Here is a 24,912-nt window from a genome sequence, read left to right as displayed (position 1 = left end):
TATATGTTTTTAATACTTGTGGAGATGTTACGATGTTTTGGTACTACTTGGTAGCAAAGTGTTTGTCAGACACACACTTACGCTTTAGTTCATTAGTGTTTGGTCATTAATAGGTTTTGCAGTTTTGCCTCTGTACACCACCACAGCAGATTTTATTTTAAACAGTCAAGACTTGATTGAAGTGCAGACTTTAGCATTAATTTAAGGAGTTTAAAAGTTTTGAATTACAGCCTTTTTTTTTTTTAAATAGTTCCCCATTTATTTTTGATGATTTGATGATTTTTTGGTTTTTAATATTTGGATGAAAAGTCAATGACTGCTGACGTCTGGAGCCCACGAACATCATCAGGTGCTTTGTTGAGATGCTCTGCCAGGCTGTCACTGCAGTCACCTTCAGTTGCTGCTTGGTTTGTGGGTCTCTGCCTTCAGTTTTATCTTCAGTAATGAGCAAAAGCTGCTCTATTGGGCTGAGATCAGGTGCCTGACTTGGTCACTGAAGATTATCCCGTTTATTTACCTTGAGTAAACTCTTGTTTTTGCAGCTCCGTGTCATTATCCATTTGCACGCTGTAGTGCTCTCTGCTTGGTTGTCTGAATCTGAGCAGAGACTATAGCTCTGCACACTTCCCATCACATCCTGCTGCTTCCATCAACAGTCACATCATCATCATTAAACACTGGTGGTCCAGTTCCACTGCCCACGCTGTAACATTACCTCCACCACGTGTCACAGATTACGTGGTATGCTTCTCTCCTTCTGCACACTTTCCTTCTCAATTAAAATAACACAAGGTGAGTCACCTGGATATATCATCCCTTTATTGAAATTACCACACACCCGTTGATAACGTGTTAGGATGGAGGAGTCATTTCACACCAACATGAAGCTTTCAAGCAAAGACAAAGAACAAGGCTCTTTTTACTTCCTCTCCTTTGCCACAAAATAAAGGGCCTTTGTCCAAGATTCATTTGCATCACTGCATCTGGTATGCAGCGTAAAAGTATTACAGAACTACAAAATTATGCATTATGTAATATTTTTTCAAAGTGTACATTTAAAATAAGGTTTTCCATTTTTTTCTTGATTTTTGTTTTTGTGTGATTGTTCAGAAGACTTTGGGCTTTCCAGTGTAGTGCATCTCTTCCCATCTCCTCTCAGTTTTCTGTGCTCTGAAACAACACAGTGTCTTCCCATTAGTGCCACACAAGCTTTATTATGTATAGCCTAATGAACCTGATTGATTAGCTTGACTAAATATGTATTTCCATACCAAGTTAGAATAGCTCAGAGTCTTCAGGATGTGGCAGCAGCAGCAGTAGGAGCCATGCCACCTACTTTCTGGGTGGCGTCTTTCTTGGCCTGGTGTGCCTGTAAAACTGCAACAGCTTCTTCCACCTGTACAAACACGACGACAAGCATGAGCATGACCCAGCTTAGAATATGGATACCAGACTATTCAGTGTGCTTGAGGTAGTGAGGTACCTTTGAACGTAGAGACTCATGGGACTCAAGCATGTGTAGTAATTCAGAGTTGTCGATCTCCAGCAACATGCCGGTGATCTTTCCTGCCAGGTTGGCATGCATGGCCTGAATCAGTGGGAACAGACGCTCCCCTGCAGAGGAAAAAAAAAGTGTGAGTGAGTATAAATCTGCCAAAAAAGCCCTGAACAGCATTTGTTTGTAACTGTCAGTCTTACCCAGCATCTGTTTCTGCTCCTGAGGAGGTGCAGCAGCCAGCATGGAGGCCGTGAGAGGCTCTTGGCCCTGAACGTGCACCGCTGGCTGAGTCTGGAAGGCACAGTTAAGACATAATGAGGAACAATGTTTCAACATTTGGACGCTTAATGTGGGTGTGGTAATGTGGTAAGATGATGTGACACCTGCTGTAAGGCAATAGGTTGCACCACCTGGGGGTTGGGGTTACGGACACCAGTGGCGTATTTGTAAGGAGGCATGGCCCGAGGGCCGGAGACTCCGACTGAAGGACGAGGCCCCATGCTCTGACCACCAGCTAGCAACCATGAGGAAGAAATTGCAGTTTTATTAACACGGAAAACATTTCTATAACATCAACATCAATGAATTTCAAATTCCAAACCCGTAGTCAACGAACTGATGCTAATTTTTTGTGAATGCACCTCGTGGGCCTTGTGTGCTGCTGCTAGGACTCATGTGTCTGAGGTTGGCACGGGGCCCTGGCTGACGCAGCGAGCTGGGCATTGCTTGGAAACCCCCTGGAAGTGATGAAAGAACAGATAAAAACAATGTGAGTATAGGTAAAAAGTTTAATATATCACAGACATGCGCTCCATCATGGTCCACAGGCTCACCTTGACTTCGTCCACCTTGTTGCTGCCATCGGGGATTTGGTCGCATTTGGGCGAGCTGATTGGGTGCATAGTACGTAGTCCTATTCTGAGCCTGATGAATGCAAGAAAGTCAAATGTATCATCTTAAAAAAAAATTAAAACTGCCGATCGGACTCATTTTATTTTATATAATCTTTTTTCCAATTTTGCTAGAAAAAATACAAACTTTTATTTTTCCATCAGCATTCGAGATACTGAAATTTCATTTTTGGCATTAAATATTTTGGGTTCTTGGAGGCAATCAAAACAACCCTGACAGCACCATACTCTCCTCTCAGTCCCATTTTAAGAAAATGTTATGAGCAAAACATTCCTTCATTTTATTAACATTTTTAAGGGTTAATTTCCCCCCAGTCTCTCCTTTGACCTCAGTTTTTGTCCCTACGTTCCCCTAAGGCAGGGGTGGGGAACTCCAGGCCTCGAGGGCCGGTGTCCTGCAGGTGTTAGATGTGTCCTTGATCCAACACAGCTGCTTTAAATGGCTAAATTACCTCCTCAACATGTCTTGAAGTTCTCCAGAGGCCTGGTAATGAACTAATCATTTGATTCAAGTGTGTTGGCCCAGGGTGAGATCTAAAACCTGCAGGACACCGACCCTCGAGGCCTGGAGTTCCCCACCCCGTAATAGGGAAATAGCAGCTACGTGCTCCACTAAATTCACCAGGTTGTTGCTATTGCAGTCCATGTTGAGCCCAGCCTTAAACCCTGTAGTCAGTCCTCATAAATCAGCTATTTATCTCTTTCCCCCATAAAGACAACATTCGATGACACCCCGTATCCTTAATGACCAGTTTTAACACCTCAGTATTAAACACCTCAGCAACAATAAAGATGCAGTGTGACGACCATTAGAATAGTCTCTGAGTTTTTCCAAGGATTGCTGCATAGCCAGAAACTAATCTCACTAACTTCTGATGCACATCCAGTCATTTTGTTCTGCAAGCAGGCCTGAAATATGACAGAAACCGCCCTGTTCAGAAAAAACTTCAGGCTTTACTACTTGTAGGCTTTCAAGGGGAAAAGAATTAAGTTGGTGCTGCTTTGCAACAGATCTCCACTTTTCATGGCATTAATGCCTGCCCTGTCCTGTCACAGGTGTTGCTGCTGCTCAGCCTGCTTCGGTCTTTCCATGTTTGCAAATGGAAGTTTTTACAAAAGAAGTCGTCTTTTAACCAAAGTGGTTATGACTGAAATCACTTTGAGCTTTTTCACAATAACATCTACAGTACAGCTCTAAACAAAAATAGTAAAGTTGAATGATGAAGGTGAACTGTAACGTGAAAAGCATCTGTGCATTATTAAACACAGAAATGCAATCAGTTTTTGATATAAAAAATTCATTAGAGCCTTTTTAAAATGCACATCAAGCCTGAATTTGATTCTCACACCTGCGGCACAGCTGGCATGAAGTATCCACTGGTGGGCTGGAACTGATTAATGATGGCATTAGCTGGCATGGCCCTCATGCCAGCTATTCGCTGCATGTACTGGTTGGTGAGATGGGCTTTGCGCTCCTCTTTGCGCTGAGCAAGAGCCACGTAGAGAGGTTTAGAGCCAACAATACGTCCATTCATTTCAGTCACAGCCTTGGTAGCCTCTTCAGGGGAGGAAAAGCAGACAAAGCCAAAGCCCTTGGACCGGCCCTCTTCTAGCATCACCTAAAATACAGACAGCGTAGGTAACTTGGATGTTGATGTCTCTTATTTATTTAGTGTATTGAGCCACCAGCCTGATTTCTTTTACCTTAGCACTTGTAATTGAGCCAAATGGAGAGAACTCCTTGCGCAGTTTCTCGTCATCTATTGTGTCATCCAAGTTTTTAATATAAAGATTGACTCCCTGAAACAAAGGGTAAGATTCATCCAGACACATGAGCTTATTTACTGACATTGAAATATAGAACCAGTAGACCAGTAGTTTCTGCAGACCTGATAACGACTAATCCTCTCTTGTTTCAGCTGCTCAAACTTCCTCTTCAGCTCCGCCTGCCTCTCCATTTTCTTCTGAGCTCGGCCCACGAACACAGTCTTTCCGTTGAGTTCAGTGCCATTCATCTCCTCTACAGCCTTTAAATGAAGCCATATTTGTCAGAGAAAACAGATAAACGTGCACTTGACACATTTCCAAAAGTACCAAGTACCTTGTTGGCGTCCTCGTGTTTTTCGTAACTAACAAATCCAAACCCTCTGGATTTGCCGCTGGGGTCTGTCATCACCTTCACACTGAGTGTTTTACCTGCACAGGCCAAAGAAGTGGATGGAAAATGAAACAATGTGGCTACACAGGAATATCAGTGAAGCACAACATTTTTCAACTCCATCTATTAAAAGTACAATTCACAAATTGCTCCCAGTGCACTGGCTACTATCTCTCCCAGGAAGTTCTGTTCTGGATTTGTGCATCTGCAGTGTGCACTGGATTATCTTTACTATTTCAAAACAGTGACCCTTCGAATTGGATTTACTTCTGGGTGAGAGGTCAAAGTCAAAGGGAGCCAAGTCTGGCAAGACTGTGGAGCAATAAACCACACTTTAGGTCTTTTTGGTTGATTGATCACTCCCAGGTCTTCCCCTGGAGGACAAATTCACAGTACACAATGTGCATGCTCCTCAGTGGCCCACTAATCAGATGCACCACCTTCAGGCTTGCACTACTGCTCATAATGATCCTAATTAAGAAAGATGAGCAGTTTTGACACAGAAGTTTTGTTTTGCAGTCCTTCCAAGTTACAGGTCTACAGTGAAACTTCAAGTACAAGTGGTCAGAGCGACCTAAAAGTAGCAGCAGTGCTGCAAATGCTGCAACTCTTCATCTGGAAATGATCAGGAAACAAATTTAGATATACCGTATTTGTCAAAAATCTCCTTCAGGCGTTCATCATCCATGTCGTCCCCAAAGTTCTTGATGTATACGTTGGTAAACTCCTTAGCTTTGGCACCGAGTTCAGCCTCCCGTTCTTTGCGAGATTTGAAACGACCCACAAACCTGAAGACAGAGGAAGAGCAGCACAGGCACACTCTTGGAAAACAGTCTTGACAAAAGAGAAAAAAGCAAAAAACAACAAACCAGACTCCATCTCTTTTGACTTCCACTTTCCAGTCTACAAAAACACTGGCTGTCCGGGGTTCCACGTTAAGAATGATCAGCAAAAACCTAACCCCGCAAACACAAGAACAGGGACAACATCCACAACACAAATTCACAGCTACGTTTCATCATGGGACTCATCATTCCTGGGGTGAACAACGCGTACAATCCATTCAACTGCTGTTAATACCACCAGAGGCAGGCAGATATGTCGGCATGCTAGACAACACAGTGGCAACCATCTTAATTCTTGGTCCAAAACTTGATGTGGAGGTAGATGGAGAGGGATGGAGGAACAGTACAAACGAAAGCTGAGGAGGACCAAATGATCTTATATACCTTGCCATGATGACCTCTCCCCTTCTGCCATCCAGTATTGCATTCCTGCATTCGATCCATCACTAAAACACACAAGCATGGTCATACACACACACACAAACACTCCAAGATGGGTGACCAGCAAGTGAACTGAGGCAACAGAAAATGCAACTGGTAGGAAGGAAAGGTAAGAGGTTTTTAGTCTGTCGTCTCTTAGTTTAGAGGCTATCGTCAGACTGGCGGCAGTAAGAGATGAGTGTATTAGTCATATTATTCACACACAAGCTCACCAACTGAAAAAAAGACACAAAAAGTCAGTTCACGCAACACAAACGTAGAACACACAAGTCAGATTTATACATTAGACACAGAATACAACACGATCTGATGCACATAAGCTGCGGCTTTCAATATCATGATAACTTTCATATTATATCAACGTCAGCTTGAAATTCAGGCAAATTCTTCAAAAGTCTTCCAACAACATTAAACATCCACAGCCTCCAGTTCAGAGATTATCAGACACTCACACCTTGCGGTCATTCAGAAGCATGCCGTTCATCTTCTCGATGGCGCGATCAGCCGCGTCCTGGGTCTCAAAATGGACAAAGGCGTAACCCTTGGAGCCGTTTTCATCACACACCACCTACAGGGCAGGGAGACGCACATAGACACGATTATGAATGAAGGCAGTTCTTTCATTTTGAAGCAAGTTCGACATTTGGAGAGTGGCGTAAGGCGACTCAAATCGGTTTTATCACTTGTCTGGATGTATCCAGAGGAAAAATGATGTTTTGCTGTTTTAAATGGATTTATTGTTAAACTCCTTTAATTTAATTTTAATTTTTATATATTTTGTCACTGTTTTTAATTAAAGTTTCCCTTCTTTTCTTTTTTTTCTTAAAGATACTATAACAGATTCGGCTACAAGCTTAAACAGCAGTACTGTTTAATTACTGCTTAAAAGGATCCATTATGTTTTTTTCTAGAGTAGCTTTGCATGATTGCCTGTCTGAAACAAGCCATTCTATCTCCTCAATAAATCAATTAAGCCGGCAATTTTCTAAATGGCATACGTTCACAAACAGAAAGTTTGAGGGGAGCTTATGAACTATCTGAAATCAAACATTTGGAGTGAATCCTGAGGTTTTGGCTTTAAAGGATTATTTGTACATAAACTGACGTTATTACTGGAAACACTGTCCATGTGTAATGTGAGCATCCACCACAGGAACAGTAATCTCACTATAATACACCAAATCTGTCAGGAGTTCAGCAACCAAACAGCAACACACATGCACATCTCAGACCTCTGAAGGTCCTTATCTATATCAGATATTGTGATGCCATCATGTTGCCTAACAACCACCTACCAACAGCTAAAGCTGCCACAGGTTTCACATTTATGCACCTTTAACACCATGTAAAGGCACTTTATCGTTCTTATGTTATGTTGCCTGGGAGTCACCTATCCACAACAATAATTTACTGACTATAAAATTTTAATGTGTGATAAATAACTGTGCTCAAGGTGCTATTTTGTCAATCTTACAAAATAATAATGTATCAAAGCATCTAATTTTGCTTTTTCCCTCAGGTGCATGTTATTGACCACAAAAGTAAAGCATGAAGCATTAAAGTATGCAACGATGAGAAAAGTTAATTTATGACATCGATATGGGGGCATATTCGATAGAACCTACTTTTCACCATCAGATCAGAAGAACTAAAGAAAGACAGGTCCAAATGAGAAAACAGGTGTGGGGACATTCCTGTTCCTTTTTCTCCTTTTTTACCCCTGCAACTACCAAAAAGTTGCAAACTTGGTGCATTTTACAGAAACTGAGGTAAAAAGCAGTTGAGGTGTTGTTGTTTTGTTTTTTTACATTTGTCCTGTAAAGGCTTCTGTTAAATTTGACCACTTTATTTAAGCTCAAGGTGGAATTTGACGAGTTTTCCTGTTGGAACCATGATTTTTTTTTTTTAAATATATGTGTTAAATTTCAAACCAGCAAATAAATAAAAACATAAATAAATCAGTGTTATGTCAACTGTACCTTGCAGGAAAGGATGTTGCCAAAGGCAGAGAAGGTGTCATACAGGGCTTTGTTGTCAATGGACTTGTCGAGGTTCTTGATAAAAACATTGCCCACACCCGACTTCCTGAGGGAGGGATCTCTTTGGGACCACATGATTCTGATCGGCTTTCCTTTCACCACATCAAAATTCATGGTGTCCAGAGCTCTTTCAGCTGCCGGAGGAAGAGCAGAGAGGTCACAGGAAAGGTCCCTGGTGGTTATTTACACATCAGTCATGCTTCGGTCTGTTATCTGCTGATACCATGCAACAATAATAGCGCAGCCATTTTTAACACGTGCACTATAATAATAAAAGAGAAAAACAGTTTAAATGCTTTAAAACAGGCCGTTAACATGTCCAAAGGGGTGAAGGTACTGCAGCAGACAATGAGGCTGATGAGCTTTCTGCAAGCAGCTGGGAAAAGTGTGGGGGGCAGCTGCAGTGGGCTAGCTTGGAGCACATGTCTCCCTGTTCTGATTAACCACATGCTGCTGAGCCACATGCCACTTAGCAATGCAGCAGGCCTTCATTTAAACACTATCAGAATATCAGCTCATGTGGTTGAGATGAGCAGTATTATGTTTGCATTGACCTTTATTCTGTGATCTGTAGGCCCAGGCAAATGCACACTTTCCCCCCCTCACACATCATGTGGGCACATGCCAAACATCCTTTTGTTCACACACACACACACACGCACACACACGCACGCACACACACACGGCTTTCCAGCTGAAAGTGTCTGGTAAACAAAGCGGAGCTGCCTTGCGTCTGCTGGCATCAGCAGTTTGGTTTGCAATTGTACTTCACAACCTGTGCGCTCAGGGAAGGTGTGCGGTCACTGTCAAAAAACGGGGACTTCGGGAAGGTTCAGAGTTGGAAACTTTATTCAAAAAAGGCCAAAGTGACCTCTGTTGTGCCCTCATATATCAAATGTGTCGTTTAGAAGAGAAAATAGAGCCATCAATGGTCTTGAATTACCCATTATTGTTAACCACTTTTTATTTAAGCATTACGGAGCAGGCACGTTTTGGGCTGCACAGGGGGAAGCTATATTTAGAGAGGGGCCCTGAGAGGTATGTGCTGGCATGGAGTATGAGTAGAGCATTCTCTACCACTGATGGGGAAGAGACAAGTTTAAAAAGAATGCTCAGAAGAGCGACACCCGGGTTTGTGTTTGTTTACAGATACAACTGTGACATTAAGAAATCCAGCAGGGAGCACAGCGAAGCATGAAGACCGCTCTGTTTCATATGAAACACTCTTTACTAACAACTGCTTTGTTATAGGTTTGCATTAGTAGCTGTATTGTTCAGGCACAAAGCTACTGCCCCACAGACACGTGCTCAGGACTCCATTTAAATGTCCAACAGCCAACACCCCCTCCCCCCTGGTGTCTACACTCTTGTAACAAATGGTGTCTTCTAACTTTTGGCTCTTCTCACGTTTGTAACGGAATGATATCCTGGAAGCGAGCCACTTGTAACCTCTCCTTTACTTTGGCTTTTGGTAACTGACTCGAGCGCAGATAAGCTGTGACAGGTGTTTTTTGTTGATAGGACAAACAGTGTCAGCGGGCCCCAAAGAGAACCACAACACCTGCTACCTTTGCTCAGTGCTTTGATACTCCTGCATTGTAACTGGAAACAGTTTTATCACATAAGGTACTTAACAACATTGCTGATACGGTTACATATACGTTCACTTTTGTGTATCATGACAGATTAACAGCTTTAAGTGGTGAGGATATAACACATAACCCAACAGTGTGAGTGAACTAATCCAGCTATTAAAGCTGGGATTAAATTCAAATAGAAACAGGATCAGATTTTTCCATTTGAATCTGCAGTGAATTTACACACAACCAGCAGCACAAACAAGCAACAAGCAGTGCAGCGGGCTCAGCTGTGCTTGTCTCTTTCATGCCTTCAGTGAACATGCCAGCAGAGGGCAATGGGAGTTAGTTTCACTCAACTCATTGGCCCTTTAAATAGGCACAGAAATGGGTCATTTTGGTTTTTAAAAAGGTGTAGGAAAAGACTTCATATACCCAAATCTAGGCCTGTGATTTATGGGGATGGTTTGTTGATTTTGGCCAACTTTTAAGGACAGTTTAAACTCTGCATGTTCTGGGGGCTTGAATTACATTAGAGACACACACAGGCTGCTATATTACCAACCATACTCCAGAACTGGGACGTGCTTATGTAGGTCAAATAACTGATCCAATCTAAAGAACTGCTATGAACAATTCAGACTGCAAAATTAACATTAACCAAATTTATTTGCGTTCATTTCGGGCTCTGTAAACGGTTTCAACAGCAGACTGGAAACGCATTACTACTATGTCAACATTTTCACGCCTTGTGGAGGCAACGTGCTCACACAGCACAGCTATCCCATCCCTGCTTACCGTCAGCCGGCTGTGAGAAGTTCACATAAGCGTATCCCAGGGACCGCCGGGTGATCATGTCTCGGCAGACCCGAATGGAGAGCACCGGTCCGGCTGGGCTGAATTTCTCGTACAGCATAGCCTCCGTGATGTCGGGGTGCAGGTCGCCAACGTAGAGAGAAGCCATCGGATAACTCCCCGTCGCTGTGTTCATATCGCTGATTTCAGAGGATAAACGCAAGGCTTCGTTTTAAAAACGCTAGAAAAATGTCGGTATGGTCTGTAATCCGGATCCAAACTGCGCTTTGGTTTAAAGACGCTGCACAGACAGCTGATCGGGCGTTTTGAAAATGCCAAACCTGGAAAAAGCAGCGCGATAAAGACCGGTGTCTTCTGAAGTGTTTCCTTTAAAAAAGACGACAACTTCGAGTTAAGCCGGAGGCCTGATGTTTATGTTTTTTTAAAATAATATTTTGCTATTTTTTTAAAAGGTTTCTATTTCTTTAAGTAGATCTGCACTTTTTAAGATTTTGTGGATTTTATATTTTTTATATTATTTTTATTTTAAGTTTTTCAGGAACAGTGAGTTGGGCACTCACGGTTGTTTTGTGGCCGGGGAAAGAGACTGCGGGGGGGAAGCATGGGCACTTTATAGAGAGTGACGGTGCGGAGGAAATAGTGGCCAGGGTCAAACTTGGGGTAGAAAAAACACTGAGCATGCGGCGTAAAAGGGAGAGCGCACATGGTACTGTCCCAACTACAGCGCCCAGCTCCCTACAGCGACATCTGGGTGGGAATACAAGCCTTTCACTGTAGCCAGGATGGAGCGTTTTATAAACAGGCTTTAAAAATAAATAAATAAATGTGATGCGCTAATGAGCACCGGTGGCGAAATGTTGTGAATGAGTATGTCTGCCTTATTTAGTCGGCAGTGTCATTTAAAAAAAAAAAAGAGAAAAAGAAAAAAGGATGCGACTTGTATTTCAGGCTTTCGCTGCTATGACGCCAGGTCTCTCTTGGAAATGAGATTTTTACCTGGATAAATAAAGGACTAATAAAAATATAACTTTTATTTAAAAAAGCAAAAGTAATGAGATCAGATTAGTGTACATCAGTTTTATTTATCTCAAGTACAAGTTTAAAGTAAGCCGTGGTTATTCTGCATTCTTCATCCTCCTGAGGAAAAAAAAAAAAAAAAAAGAAGACAATTAAATCAGCCATCTTCACATGCATTAAACAGTCTGCCGGCTAACTGCAAACAAGTCATTTACCACAACAAATTCAAGAAAGTTGATTGCAGCCCCTTTAGTTTCAACTGTTTTCTTTCCACTGGACTTTTCTTCTGCACCACTGCCTCTTCCTCATAACTCAGCGTCTGCAACCCATCAGCAGCTTTGGAAAAGGTGAGTTTGGAGCGTGTTATTGGTGGGATTTCATGTGTTCCTTCAGGCATCACAGCACCATCGGTCAGCATCTGGGGCAGGTCATCACGGTTTGGGTGCTTAATCTCATTCTGCAGCCATTTTTCACTTTGGGATTCCTCTACGGCAGCTGTCTTGTCCAATTCTGCTGGATTTGGCCCTTTAATCAGCATAAGGTACTTTACACTAATCTCAGCTGGCAGAGAAAAGTCAACCGGTTCCTCTTTGCTGTCAAAGTTCCCAGATCTTCCAGACCGGCTTTTTCTTTTCAAGTCCTCTGGAATTGCTGGTTGTGGAGGAATCTTCCACCTGTTAACCATAATTGGCAAATTCATAGTTGATGGAGAAAGACTACTGAAACTTTGACCTTTGATCTCATTGGTTGGATTCAGATGAGGTTCATGATCTGTGGTTGAAGAACGCAGTGTGGGAGTGTCATTCGAGTCAGACTGAGGAGGCACCTGTTCAGGTAGCCAAAGCGTCAGCCTGGTGGCAGGGTCCTGACTCACAACCACTACACCCTCTGGGCCAGCATTGAATTTGCTTCTTGGAATAGAAGCAGCAGAAACTATCACATCAGCAGGATCTGGAAGAGCAGACTGCATGGAGTTTGGGATGTTAGCAGTTTCTTGTTCGGAGACTGAAGGCAGAGGAGTTCTCTCACCATCTTCATCGACAATGACAAAGGGACCAGTGCTGACCATAGCTTTGGCATCTGAAACGACATGCATGCAGCAAGTCAGTTCTAAAGTTTATTTCTGTCTTCCATCACCTTCAGACAGAAAACCAAAACACTCACCACCAGGACGGTTTTTGCCTTTACACCTTGAGCTACAGCACTCACATGCCTCCAAATCACCACTTAGTTCCTCCCATCTGAAAGGAAAGTTTCATTTATAGGACATTTGAAAAAGAAAGAAACAAATACATTATGTGAATATTGATACCTTGATTCAATCACATTGTAGTTGCAGGATTTAGAGCCAGGGGTGACACCTTGGCCTGAGATCAGCACGCTACAGTGGATATACAACTTGTAGAGAAGAGTACACAAGTCAGTTCAGAGCTGCACATCAGTGAAATCAGTTTCGAGAGACTTACCTCAGAAATGAGATAAGACGTGTTCAGAACAAAATTAACCGCATCTGCTGTGTTGGAGGCTACAAACGTCACTATAGTAGTGGAGGAACCCAGTGGGGTTACGCACCTGCAGAAAGCAGTGATATCACAGGCGATTAGAAGGTTAGACATAACAAAAACAGTTGAGGTAAACCCCCAACTGAAAACTTACCCTTTGTTAAATATGACTCTTTGCCTTGGTTTGGCCCGAGGCTCAGGGAACACAGAGACAAAGCAGGACTTGATGAAAACCTGTTGATTTGTTCCGGTTTTAGCCAAAACCTGAAGATTGACAGCCTGGCCTCTTTTGTAGACATTTGACTGTGCTGCGCTCGTCCAGGACGCTGCAGGAAAGAACTGCGTTTACAAATTAAGCTGCAGCTAAAACATGACGTTGGATGAGTTTTATTACTTACGACTCATGGCTTTGATGCTAATGTCATCATTTTCAGGAAGCGTTGTGTCGCTAAACTTTGGCATATTTTTCAACCTGTAAATACATGGACCTACTGTAAGTAGGGTTGGTGACTAGCTGCAGACATTGAAGTAACAGCACACCTTTTTGCAACACAGAACACGTGGACTGCAGAGGGAGTTTTCCACCAGGTGGGAGAAATTCTTCTTAGATTCAAGAACAGGGTGTTGGTGAACACCTCCAAGTCGTCCTCCACCTGTAAGATGGTGCAGTTTTGGTAAAGGCTTCATAAAAAGATGCAGAACTGCAACAGAACTTTATTCTCACCATAGGTGCAGTTCCACATTCATCAAAACCATAAGTGAAGACAAATTCATTTGCAAGCTCTCCATTGCTGAAGCAGCCATTGCCCAGCTGTATTTCCTCTCCAGTCAGTTTGAGACCACCGACACTCTTATCAACCAGCACGGTTAGTGTCGATGCATCACAATACACCTGTACTCTGGGAACATTGAGGAAGGGAGAGAGTCCAGCTAGCCTGTGAAAGTCAGGGCTCCAGGATCGCCAGGAGCTGAAGATTGTGTCTTGCGGAGTAAAATCAAAGTTTCTTCCAAATGAAAAAGGCACTCGATTTTCATAAACTCCCACAAAATCCTGGGTGAATCTGCCATTGTGATACAGAACAGACTGAACAGCAATAAAACAACTAAGAAGCACACAAAGAGATATCTGCATGGTCCCCATCATGAGCCCCAAACTGGACCAACAATTCAGATCATTCTCCTGTGACAAGTGCGTTATTAATAAGGTGCAGCGATAGTGGAGACAGGTGCTGGCAATCAAGCCAATGAAGCTGACTCAAAATGATTCTGTATTCAATGTTAACACCACGGCAGCTGGATGGGACGCATCTAAGATGCTGTTAGTGAAAAATGCAAAATAAAATGAAGCAAAATGTGTATTTTGTTCACATTTGTGGTTGTTCAGAACTTGGTTTTAGAAATCACTCCACTGAAGGCCCAACCAGCTGCTGTTTAAACCTGTTCTTGAGAGCTATTCCATAAAGGCATAAAGACAGGGTGGCTTTATATGGAGACGAGCTAAAAACAGCTTGTTTCAGACAGAGGGACACTGAAGAGCTGCACCAAGATAAGATAACCTTTATTAGTCCCACACATGGGAAATTTGTTAGGGCCCCAGTTTACCAAGGCCCAGTTTAAGATAAATCAGGATTATATGGAACTGTAAATTATGAAAAACTGTTTTAGTAGACTCCAAACACAAAAAATATGGTGCTGGATATAAGAATTATGCCTGTTTGTAAGGTGTTTGTGGGCTTGGTGACAACATGAAAACTTGAAGGTTAAGTTTTCTGGCAGGCCATTCCTCGGCTACAATCTGAACAAACCAAAAGCTGTGAAAACTTGGATAGTTTGGGTTAATCTAATTTCTACAAGTAGACAAAATAACACCAAAAAACTTGCATTTATGTTATAGTATTTTCTTAGGCAACAATCTTCAAAATTATATATTTCTATTAAGTAGATGAAAGACATGTAATTTAACTCTGGCTCTTCTTCTATGTTGAGCAAACCTTGAGATTTAAGTTTTAAGATTACATGTGTTAGATGTGTGTAGTCACACATGGCAGAAAACAAAATCACACTATAATTCTGGAATACTTTCAGGGAATGAAAGGAGCTGAAGGATAGCACAAAAGAGGAAATTGGTTATAAATGATTAAAGAAAGACATAAACAGGAGCACACCACCTTCTGCCTCATCTAGGTGGAGCCATTGTCAAAAAGCTGACTAAAGGAGACTTGGGTGCATGATGCTTGCACCTAAAGGCCAGGCAAGTCATGCATGGCAGGCGCGTAACCCAGATTAACTGAGAACTCATGAGATGGCTGTCAGATAAGGACGTTGTTTGTTACAAGGTAAAAATAATTGCTTGCTATTTTGAATTTAGGGCACTGAATGTGGTTTTTAATTTGAGATTTCTAAATCTCAAATTTAGAAATGTGACTAATTCCCCACTGATGCTGGTTGTGAACAGACGAGTGTCTGCTTTTTGTTTTAACAGCCGATTAATCGATTAAGACCCACTGAATACAGAGCATTTGCCCAACACTTTGTTCTTTTATTTGACACTGGTATTGTTGTGATTGTGCAAAGTAAGGAAATTTTGACATTTGTAACATAGGTCTCTCCCCAGCAATATAAGGCTCGAGCAGGCAAATGCAGTACTGTGCAAAAATCTTGAGCCTCCCTCATTTCTTTACATTTAGCTTCCAAAGAGACATTTTTTTCCACTGGGTTTTCTGGAGGTCTTTCAAAGGTTTTCTTTGAACATTGGCTGCGTTTTCACTCATTTTCAGTCCCGTCCTTGTACCTGACAATTTTTGGAAGAGTGTTTGGTTGTTTTTGTTTTGTGTTTTACATTTGTTAAGACACTTAACACTGACATATGAGTCACTTAATCATTAAAAAGGGATTTAACTCATAGGAACCAGTTTTTTGTCTACACATAACAGACACGTTAGAACAAAAAAACAAAAACAAATTTAAATTGTAACTTTCGGCTCTTTGTCTTAAAGAATTTTACAGATTGTTCCCATTTCTTTAGTAGAATCTCCGTCAGAGATAAAATATATTCACAGGCATGAAATATTACTTTTGCGCAAAGGGATTCCCAGAAAGCGATCAGCTGAAACCTTGGCATATATCACCGAAATATTTCACTGAAAGCTATCTGTAAAACACAGTGGGGGTGCTGTCATGGTTGGGGCTCCATTTCAAACAGTGGTGTGTTAAAATTAATGGGATTATTAATGTAGAAAAGCACCATCAGGTTTTGATATCTGTAAAGCATCTGATTGGCCACAGCTTCATTTTTTTAGCATGACAATGATCACAAGCGCACTAACAATGCAGTAAAAGCATACCTGAATATAAAAACACACAAAGGAATACTCCCCGGACCCGCAACTCAACTTACTTAAACTGTGTGGCATGAGAGCAGAACAAAAGGCGGCAAGTGTGACTTTGAGGTTTGTTAGACTTGTACAAACTCTGCTTGTGCCTTATACTCTGTTTCCATATATGTGTGTAGTCTACACGTTTTAAGAAGTAGCTGCACTAATTCCCAATTTCCTTGCAAAATATAAAGAAATGAGGGGTGATTCAAGACTTTTGCATGGTCCTGTAAATAACAATTGGCTTATATTCTCATTCTGGGAGAATAGGAAGGCTAAATCCAGGTTCAGTTTTATACTTTTCGCAGAGAATATGTAAGCTACAGTCAACAGCATTCATAAGCATAAGACTATTTCCCATCAGTAGACAAAGTTTGTCTGAGTCCACTTAAACCTGCCGTTGTGGTAAATAAATGACACAATCATGAAGCACGGTGACATGGTGATTAGCACTGTTGCCTCACAGCGACCAGGGGCCCGTTCTTCGTACCTCGCTAAGTAAGTTAGCCGGATTTGAATGTTGACGATTTCGCGTGATCTTGGATCGTTCGGTTCTCCGAAGCTCATCTGGGACTTGCTGTCATAGCAACAGATCCGTAAGCGTAAACCTGCTCGGGAGCAGGTTTACTTTATGTAAACAGGATTAGATCGCGGCCACTCAGGTATGTCCGCTGCAGTTATATGAAAGCAAGAGCGATATTTCGCCACTGTTTTACCATAAATAAATATTAGCAATGTAACTAAAGATAATGTATTTGATTCTTTTATTGATTTCATACAGATACATACAGGTCATTTCCGAAAAAAAGGGAAATGTACTATTAATCATCCTATTACATGTAGTAGATCATGTCAGATGTAATTCATATTTTAGAGTAGTAATAGTAAATTACTACGTGCAATCAAGATGACAGACCACGGCTATAAAAGCGAAGGTGGATTTGGGAAGTCTGTCGCAGCCATGTCCTGTCCGTTTGTACGCGAGCAAGGAAGGTGCAAGATTGATAAGGAGAGTTTACAGAATTCAGCGTATATTGCGGGATAGACAGGATCCTTCCTGTCCTTCCTCCTCCTTATCTCTCTCTCTCTCTCTCTCTCTCTCTCTCTCTCTCTCCCTATATATATATATATATATATATATATATATATATATATATATATATATATATATATATACATATATAGATAGATATATATATGTACACACATACACACGAGGGGGTGCAGGACCACCACCTGTCTTTATTTGCTCTGCCCTTTTCTTGGTTGCTGTTATAAACAAACAAACAGATTATTTCAGGGTCTCTTTTCAAGAGACTAAAAGCAATATAAGTGATAACTATTACCATTCTGTAGAATATTCTCATATTTCACTTTTACTTGTCCCCATGTTCTAGTGGGTCCTGTTGTGGCTCTAATGTGAAAGAGGATATAATGGAATATGATATAATAAATTATTTACGAGTTCAATTTGTCAGCAACTTTCTGCCAGCCCTCTCTCCTTGCTTTTGCAGCCTTTGCGGTGTTCCCTTAAGTTTTAATTAAACTCTGAAACTCCTGATATCCCTCAATCAAGAGTTCTTGCTCTGCTGCCGTAAAATACTGAGCGCGCGCCTTCGACATCTTCGCCGACCAATCACAGGGTTGCCGATCAATGTTTCTACTATCGATGCGTAGCCCCTTTTAAGCCACCCAGTGATCTCGCATTACTTCATCCAGCTATACTAATCGTCAACAACAGGTGTGTTCGGAGAACCGGATTAGCGAGCTCAAGGTTAGCGCGATGATTTGATCTTGGATGTAGTAAGCGAGGTACGAAGAACGGGCCCAAGGTCCTGAATCCATCAACAACAACAACAATCTTTATTTATAGAGCACATTTAAAAACCAACGGTATGCCAAAGTGCTTAACATAAAACAGGAAATAACACAAGTATAATCAGGGTCATAAAAATGTAAAAATGTAAAATTATGTTCACAGGAAAATGCCACCAATATACAATGGCGATATGACATACACAGCACAAATAAAAGCATAATAGGAAAATTAATAGAATAAATCTATAAAACAAGGCCAGCATTAACCGGTAGAAAAGGCAAGATTAAACAAATACGTTTTAAGCCGTGATTTAAAAGATTGGATAGAATCAGACGCCCGGATGCCAATCGGAAGATCGGGGTGTTTCTCTGTGGAGTTCTCTCCGGGTACTCCGGCTCCCTCCGACATCCAAAGACATGCAGTTTGTGGAGTTGGGTTAATTGGTAACTCTAAATTGCCCACAGGTGTGCGTGAAGGTCAGTGGAAATTGTTGTGTGTCTCTAAGTGTTAGCTCTGCGACACACTGGCGACCTGTCCAGAGTGTACCCTGCTTCTCCCCCTAAGACAGCTGGCATAGGCTCCAGCCCCCCTGCGACCCTGACAATGAAGTTAATGGATGGGATCACGATCATGACACTTTTTAAAAAATCTAAAATCTAAAAACAATCTAATAACATATAATAATAGCCAGTGTGAATAAAGCTGCATTTTTTGGAAACATATGAATCCTTGTTATTGTCTCCGACCGACACTGAGTGATTTTTTTTTTTTTTTAAGGTATCGTGGGCGGACCTTCCGCTCAGGTAGAGCCCGTGCGTTCCCAGGTGCGCAGCGTTTAGACGAAACCGACAACCCCCGAAAAACGATAGAGTCAGAAAGCTGTCGAGAATGAATTTACAAATGACAATAATATGAAAAACAAAGGAAACAGAAGGACGGGCACAGGTGAGTTAACCTTTCACGAAGTCTGGCAGGTACCGAGCAGGGGAATGTACGTGCTAAAATTTCTAGGCGTGGTCTGTGCTTTTGAACATGGAGCTCAGTGAGGAAGAGACATAACCAAACCACAGTGTTATTGTTCTATTATAATGTAATATTTTAGTGTTTTTCTCGCCGTTTATACCAGTTAAGAATAATCCACCCATCGTATGGTTAGGTTTTACTGTTGGTGATATTTCTTTAGACTTTCCTTGATATACAAGTGAATCTTTTGGATAGCTGTGAATTATTGGATGCTAACAGTTTTGATAGGATAGTACAGTATGGAGCCTGTACCCTTCTAAGCATCCTTTAAAAGTATGGAGCCAAACAAAGGTGAAAGGATTAGCTTATACTTTATCTATTCACACCGGGAATTCAGTACTGTTACTGCTACTAATAGAGACTTTACACTGCGGTGGGAAAATGTGTGGCAACAAAGGACAAACTGCCAATATTATGACTGAAAACATTGCAAGTATTTCCACAGCACCCACCTGTGAGTGAGAGCAGCGGACCATTGGGCCACCTCTTTGTCTCTTTGTCTTGTTTGGTTCAGGATTTGCTTACATGGTCTCTTAACATGTGTGCTTCACTTTTCTTTCCTCTTAAAACAAGGGACACAGAATAGTGCAGCATGAGCCTGCCGAGACCTGCAGTCTTACCACAGCTGCAGTATTTTCTGCATGCAGTGGAAGACATCTTCAGGCCTCTCTGCAGGGGGCTGGGGATAATTGTGGTTACTGCCTTGTTCTCATATTGTGCTAACCGCTGCCCCGCTTCCTTTTTGACTTTGCATAAGCCACGGTAAAGTCTGCAGTAACTTCACACAAGGTCTGAGTGTTTCACATTGAGATCGTATTTCAGTTCAGATCACATTTAATAAACTAGTATGCACACAGCTGTCAGAAAGTATGAACTGCTGCACACACAATGCATTGATGATTTGGCTGTTTATCAGTTTTCCCCCCGACAGAGATCATCATGTTCAAAGCTAAGTTAAGCTCATGATTTCAAAATAACATATTTTTGGTTTTGGCTTCCCTCAGGACTATGCTGTGCCAACCTCAAGGACAACAAAGTCTTGATGAAGATGGGGTTGGCGCTGGTGCTGGTGGGCCATGTAAACTTTATTCTTGGAGCACTGGTGCACGGCGCTGTGCTCAGACACATCAGTCTGCAACGCAAGGGCAAGAATTTGGTGTACCCCATCGCCAATATCATCGCTATCGTGGCAGGTCTTTTGGTAAGGGCTAGGACTGACAGCTGTGTACTGTTACATACTGCATTTTAAAAGAAAAAAAGAGAGAAAATTACAGGACGTATATATAAAGGGTCATTAATGGCTTTACACATCTTTCCATTATCCTGACCACACCAAAGGGCCAATCCCTGGATTAAACAAACAAACAAACCAATTGAAAAGCTGTAGGAGAAGCAGATTTACAGAGACAAATTTAGCAGACAAATTTACAGTCGGAAACATGATCAAACCATCACAATGGCACATTCAGTATACAGCTGGAGTGTCCTCTCAGTCACTTGAATGTTAAACTGCATGTTTGAGTCATGTTATTGCGTCATCTGTGTGAGTAATCATCCTTTTTTGTTGAACTTCTGGTTTTTCTTTAGGGAGGGATCAGTGGAATAACAGCTATAGTCCTATCCAGAAACAAGAAAAACAGGATCCTGGTAAATATTCACTTTGCCAAACGGCTCTTGTTTCCTGGCTGCTGTTAGAACCTGCTTTTTGTTTGTGACTCAGTGCATGCGTGTGTGTGTAGATAACGATATAAATACGTAACATACTTGCATGCAAGCGTAAGCTCCAAACATATTTGAAACATTGGATGTGTTTTCACTGAACAATCTGTGGCATCAGCTACATGCTAACTGTCATCTTTTCTATCATGGAGAAATATTTCTATCACTTCCCAACATACACTACAGCTCAAAAGTCTTTAGCCAACTCACACTTCCTTATATTTTGCTACCAAGGAGTGCTCTTGAGCAGTACTCCAAAAGTTGATTCTGTTCATCTGGACGTAACAGTTTCAATCCAGATGAACAGAATCAACTTTTGGAGATTTACTTACCTGGATGATTGAGCATGCATCAAGACTCTTGAGCAATAGTTCTCCAGGCATTCTAAAGCTAGTGTCCAAAGTTTTTTGTTTTGTTTTTGTTTTTGTTTTTGTTTTGTTTTTGTTTTTTTGTTAAGGGAACATTGGATGCTTTTTCAACCATTTTCAGTCCGGTCTTTGTATCTGAAAATGTTCCGATGATTGTTTTTGAGATTTTTTTTGTTAATCCACATAACACTGACCTATAAGAAGCCATTTCAAATAGCTTCTTTAGGCACTTTGTTACAAGTAACCTTTCACAAAAAAAAAACATAGTTTCTTCCAGTTTCTTCATCTGACGTTATGAAAAATGCTGCAGTTTAAAAATAACAGTTTGACAAGCATAAAATAGCAGTTTTGCACAAAGTTTTTCCCAGAGTGCTGTTGGCTGAAAATTTATATCTTAGCATATCTTAGCCTGATGTGCAGTGTGTCCTTCAGAAATCCAAGGAAATGGGACAAGTGAACGATAAATAAGAAGTGGCAGGTTAAAAAAAAACAAAAAACTAAAAAACTGTAGGTTAACAATATTTGAAAGTCATGTCTTTAAGAAAGATGGCCAGAGACAGAAATGTATCTGGCACTTTAGTTGATCCATTTACTGTTTAATGAAGCCTCATCAGAAATGGTCTTAATGGAAGAAGCCATGAAATTGGGACAAAAAAAATGTCGACTGCACTGAAAATCTGTGGCAACAGGTCTTGTGGAGAGGTGAGCAATTGAAAATGTTTGGTTAAAATTGGCGTCAGTCTGTACGCAAAAGGTAAGGAGGGGGTTACATGGAGTGTCTACAACCATGTGTAAAACACGGTGGAGGCTCTGTCACGATCTGGAACTGCATTTCAGTCAGTGTTGAAGGTTAAAAGTGATGGATCTTCACACACTTTGACCCATCACACACTTTCCATCAGGAAAGTGTCGAATTGGCCACAGCTTCATTTTATTTATTTATTTGTTAGTATGACAATAATCCCAGCGCTTTTTGGCAGTCCCAAAAAGCATACCTAGATGGAAAAACACACAATGGGACATCCCGAGTCATGGCTTGGCCTCCCCACAGTCCCACAAAGCTTTGAATGTCGTTCAAGAACCCTGGAGAACTTTTCTTGAATAGTACTTAAAGGTGGTCATCCAAGTATTGACTCTCAAGATCATTCGAATTGTACCAACTCTGTTTCCGTCGTGTTGTTTTTGCAGATATGGGTCCTGCTGGTGTTCAGTTTCATAGCAGGTTTCCTGGCGTCTGCCTCCACCGTGGGCTTGTTAGTTTCTGTGATTACAGCCATTATGTCCAAAGGAAAGGCCCTGCTGACTCACTGCAACGACACCGTTCAGAATATTAGCTCTTTTAGCATCACAAATGAATGCCCCTTTGATCCCACCCGTATCTACGTAAGTTTAATATAAACATTCATCTAGTGACCCCACTTCTGATTTGAACTGTTGTGTGGTGATCAGTTTTGCACTTTGTTTCATTAAGGCGACCACCATCATTCTGTGGCTGCCGCTCATCTTTATGTCTGTTGTGGAAGCGGTGTTCTCCTTCCATTGCTTTGCTGTCTGCACTTCATTCCTCTACCTCTGTCCATGCAGGAAGAGGCCACGTGTGAAGAACAGGGTAAGCTACAGTCAGATCAATGTCAGCAGCGTTAGCGTTACATTACTTATTAGGGTCACATTATAGTAACAAATTTTAGGATTTTGTTTTTGTGAGGAAAATGATAACGATAATAATTTCCTACCTGACATTCTTACAATGATATCTCTCTATAATAAATATATATTAAAAAGGCAGACATGTAAATGCTGACTAATCATCAGCCAAACGTCATAATGTCTAGATTTGGTTTAAAAAGAAAATTTGCAAAGATGTTGAAGATGTCATATCATATCTGTGGGACGTCCTTCTTGGTCTCTCTAGCAACAGAAAGTTTGTGTACAAGAATAGTTTTATTTGATCATTTTAACGACCATGTTTCCTATTCTTATCACCTGTGCCTTCTGTTTTGCAGTAGTGTGAATAATATCTCTTGCTTGTCTGACTGGATAACTATCATTGGTGGAATTAGAGTATCCATCCAGCACACATGTGCAGCTGTCCTTCTGTGGTTCTGTTTTTACAATCACTGATCACTTTTGAGTGGCAGCAGAGCAAATAAGGGAAGCGATGATTCATTTTAGGAAAAAATGGCATAATAATTTTAAGAAAACGTGAAGTTAAACACAGAGGTTGATGCAGAAATAGCAGCAGACTGAGTGTCTCTGTATGCTAGTGCTCATATTAATAAGGTCTCACCTATTTGAAGTAAGGAAAAAAGCCAGCTACGGAAGTAAAGAAACGGATCGCTGTCATCGTAGCCCTATAATTAATACCGAATCTGATGCATTAAAATTGTTCTTCCATTAAATTAACATTTGTGCGTAACACAATTTTATTCACTTTTTTCAGCTGAAGCATCGGTGCAGCATAACGATCTGAATGTAAAGAATAAATCAGCCTAATGTCCGAATTAAGCTTTAGCGGGAAACCTACTCCGTAACTCACGACGTGATCTCCCTTAACCCTAACCTACCCTCCAACTGTCCATGCCCAGCCCTTTGTGGGCTGCGTTGCCCGATGTCAAAGTTTTCCCACTGAACCGTGATTCGGGCATTAGCTGCATGTGGATTTCTTACAGCATCCACAAGTATAAACAGGTGTCCTGTTTTATGATAATGTATTAATGCTAATGAAACGCTTGTAAAGTCCTCCTGTTCAAACCCAGGGTTAAACCTGAAGTTACATGGATAACTCCAAAATCCTATATTGTAGGCTTCATTGTATCCATAAGTAACAACTTATAAGCAGTACAATGACTAGTAACTCATACATAAATCCTGTCACAATTAAAACTTAAATTTTGTGATTGTTGAGTTATCTCAAACTCAGATATGACCCAAAATAATGAAAACACATTTGTGCACTCTAGAAAATATGAAATAATCTGATTGAAAAATGAGTTTCGGTGAGTACTAGACAGAGAATGTGAAGTTTTAGAGCAATAAAGTTGCTTTGTGTTCATCCGTTCTGAAGAAAAAGTGAGCAGTAAACCAAACTGTTTGGTTGTAACATCTTAGCTACATGTTAAAAAAAAACAAAAAACAAAAAAACAAACTCCTGTCTCAATGCATGTTGCATGACATGTACTTGTGTTTTGAACCAATTTGTGCATATATAGCTTCGCAGTAGCTCTAATCAAGAGATTAGAAGTTGACATCTTATTGCCACCATGAAGTAAACCTGTGCCATGTATTCTATCCCATCCCCTGTTGGAAAACATCAGCATGCACCCTGTGATCATGTGAAATCACTCATATTTCAGGTGCGGAGATCTGCTGAAACCACACCAACGCTGCAATACAGGGAGACGGACGCTGAAGCGGGACCAACAGAGCAGGATGACCTGCTGGACAGCAACACTGCTGAGGTGCAGAGTGACTCACTCTGAAGCAGCTGAATCTAAGAGAATAGGTTACGAAGTGTTGAGCTACACTGGCTAAAGCGTGGTTTGCTGTGTCGTATAGCGCGGGGTGTTACACATTAAATGTATGAAGACAAGTCGACAATAGGGCTAGCCTTTTTATATCAATATGCACGATCAAACAGTACTACTGGTTTGGTTTAATATTTAGATTTTTTGTTTAATGTACTGATGTCTTAAATACAGAGCTGCCACCTGTAGCTTAAAAGTTTTCTTTAAAAAAGCTAACTTGGTTATTTTTTGTATTCTTATGTCAAAGAATTAAAACTTTTCCAAACAAAACTGAAAACTTC

At 41.2% G+C, this 24,912-nt stretch overlaps 3 protein-coding genes across 3 annotated transcripts; 1 reads left to right on the top strand and 2 right to left on the bottom strand.

Moving 5' to 3' along the window:
- Positions 1-802: 802 nt before the first annotated feature.
- On the bottom strand, positions 803-10,882 carry pabpc4 (poly(A) binding protein, cytoplasmic 4 (inducible form)). The gene is made up of 15 exons (XM_003446180.4): positions 10,268-10,882; positions 7,833-8,026; positions 6,306-6,421; positions 5,216-5,355; positions 4,511-4,605; positions 4,299-4,436; positions 4,114-4,209; positions 3,759-4,028; positions 2,332-2,422; positions 2,140-2,235; positions 1,882-2,012; positions 1,699-1,789; positions 1,484-1,614; positions 1,272-1,396; positions 803-1,170 (listed from the first exon to the last, which is right to left on the bottom strand). Exons 1-14 carry the CDS (start codon positions 10,458-10,460, stop codon positions 1,295-1,297), a joined length of 1,884 nt encoding a protein of 627 aa, XP_003446228.1. The 5' UTR covers positions 10,461-10,882; the 3' UTR covers positions 803-1,170; positions 1,272-1,294.
- Positions 10,883-11,347: 465 nt separating this feature from the next.
- zpcx (zona pellucida protein C) lies at positions 11,348-13,994 on the bottom strand. The gene is made up of 9 exons (XM_005477631.4): positions 13,529-13,994; positions 13,345-13,457; positions 13,203-13,276; positions 12,959-13,130; positions 12,769-12,874; positions 12,615-12,700; positions 12,467-12,543; positions 11,518-12,382; positions 11,348-11,422 (listed from the first exon to the last, which is right to left on the bottom strand). Exons 1-9 carry the CDS (start codon positions 13,946-13,948, stop codon positions 11,401-11,403), a joined length of 1,935 nt encoding a protein of 644 aa, XP_005477688.1. The 5' UTR covers positions 13,949-13,994; the 3' UTR covers positions 11,348-11,400.
- A 4,780-nt stretch (positions 13,995-18,774) lies between these two features.
- tmem54a (transmembrane protein 54a) lies at positions 18,775-24,901 on the top strand. The gene is made up of 6 exons (XM_003446181.3): positions 18,775-18,942; positions 20,025-20,221; positions 20,608-20,667; positions 22,296-22,490; positions 22,579-22,716; positions 24,461-24,901. The coding sequence occupies exons 1-6, from the start codon at positions 18,909-18,911 to the stop codon at positions 24,584-24,586; spliced, it is 750 nt and encodes a 249-aa protein (XP_003446229.1). The 5' UTR covers positions 18,775-18,908; the 3' UTR covers positions 24,587-24,901.
- Positions 24,902-24,912: the final 11 nt, after the last annotated feature.

This window comes from Oreochromis niloticus, linkage group LG19 (assembly GCF_001858045.2).
Source record: "Oreochromis niloticus isolate F11D_XX linkage group LG19, O_niloticus_UMD_NMBU, whole genome shotgun sequence".
Taxonomy (NCBI): domain Eukaryota; kingdom Metazoa; phylum Chordata; class Actinopteri; order Cichliformes; family Cichlidae; genus Oreochromis; species Oreochromis niloticus.
Note: the sequence above shows the minus strand (reverse complement) of the source record. Positions and strands in the feature narration are given on the sequence as shown.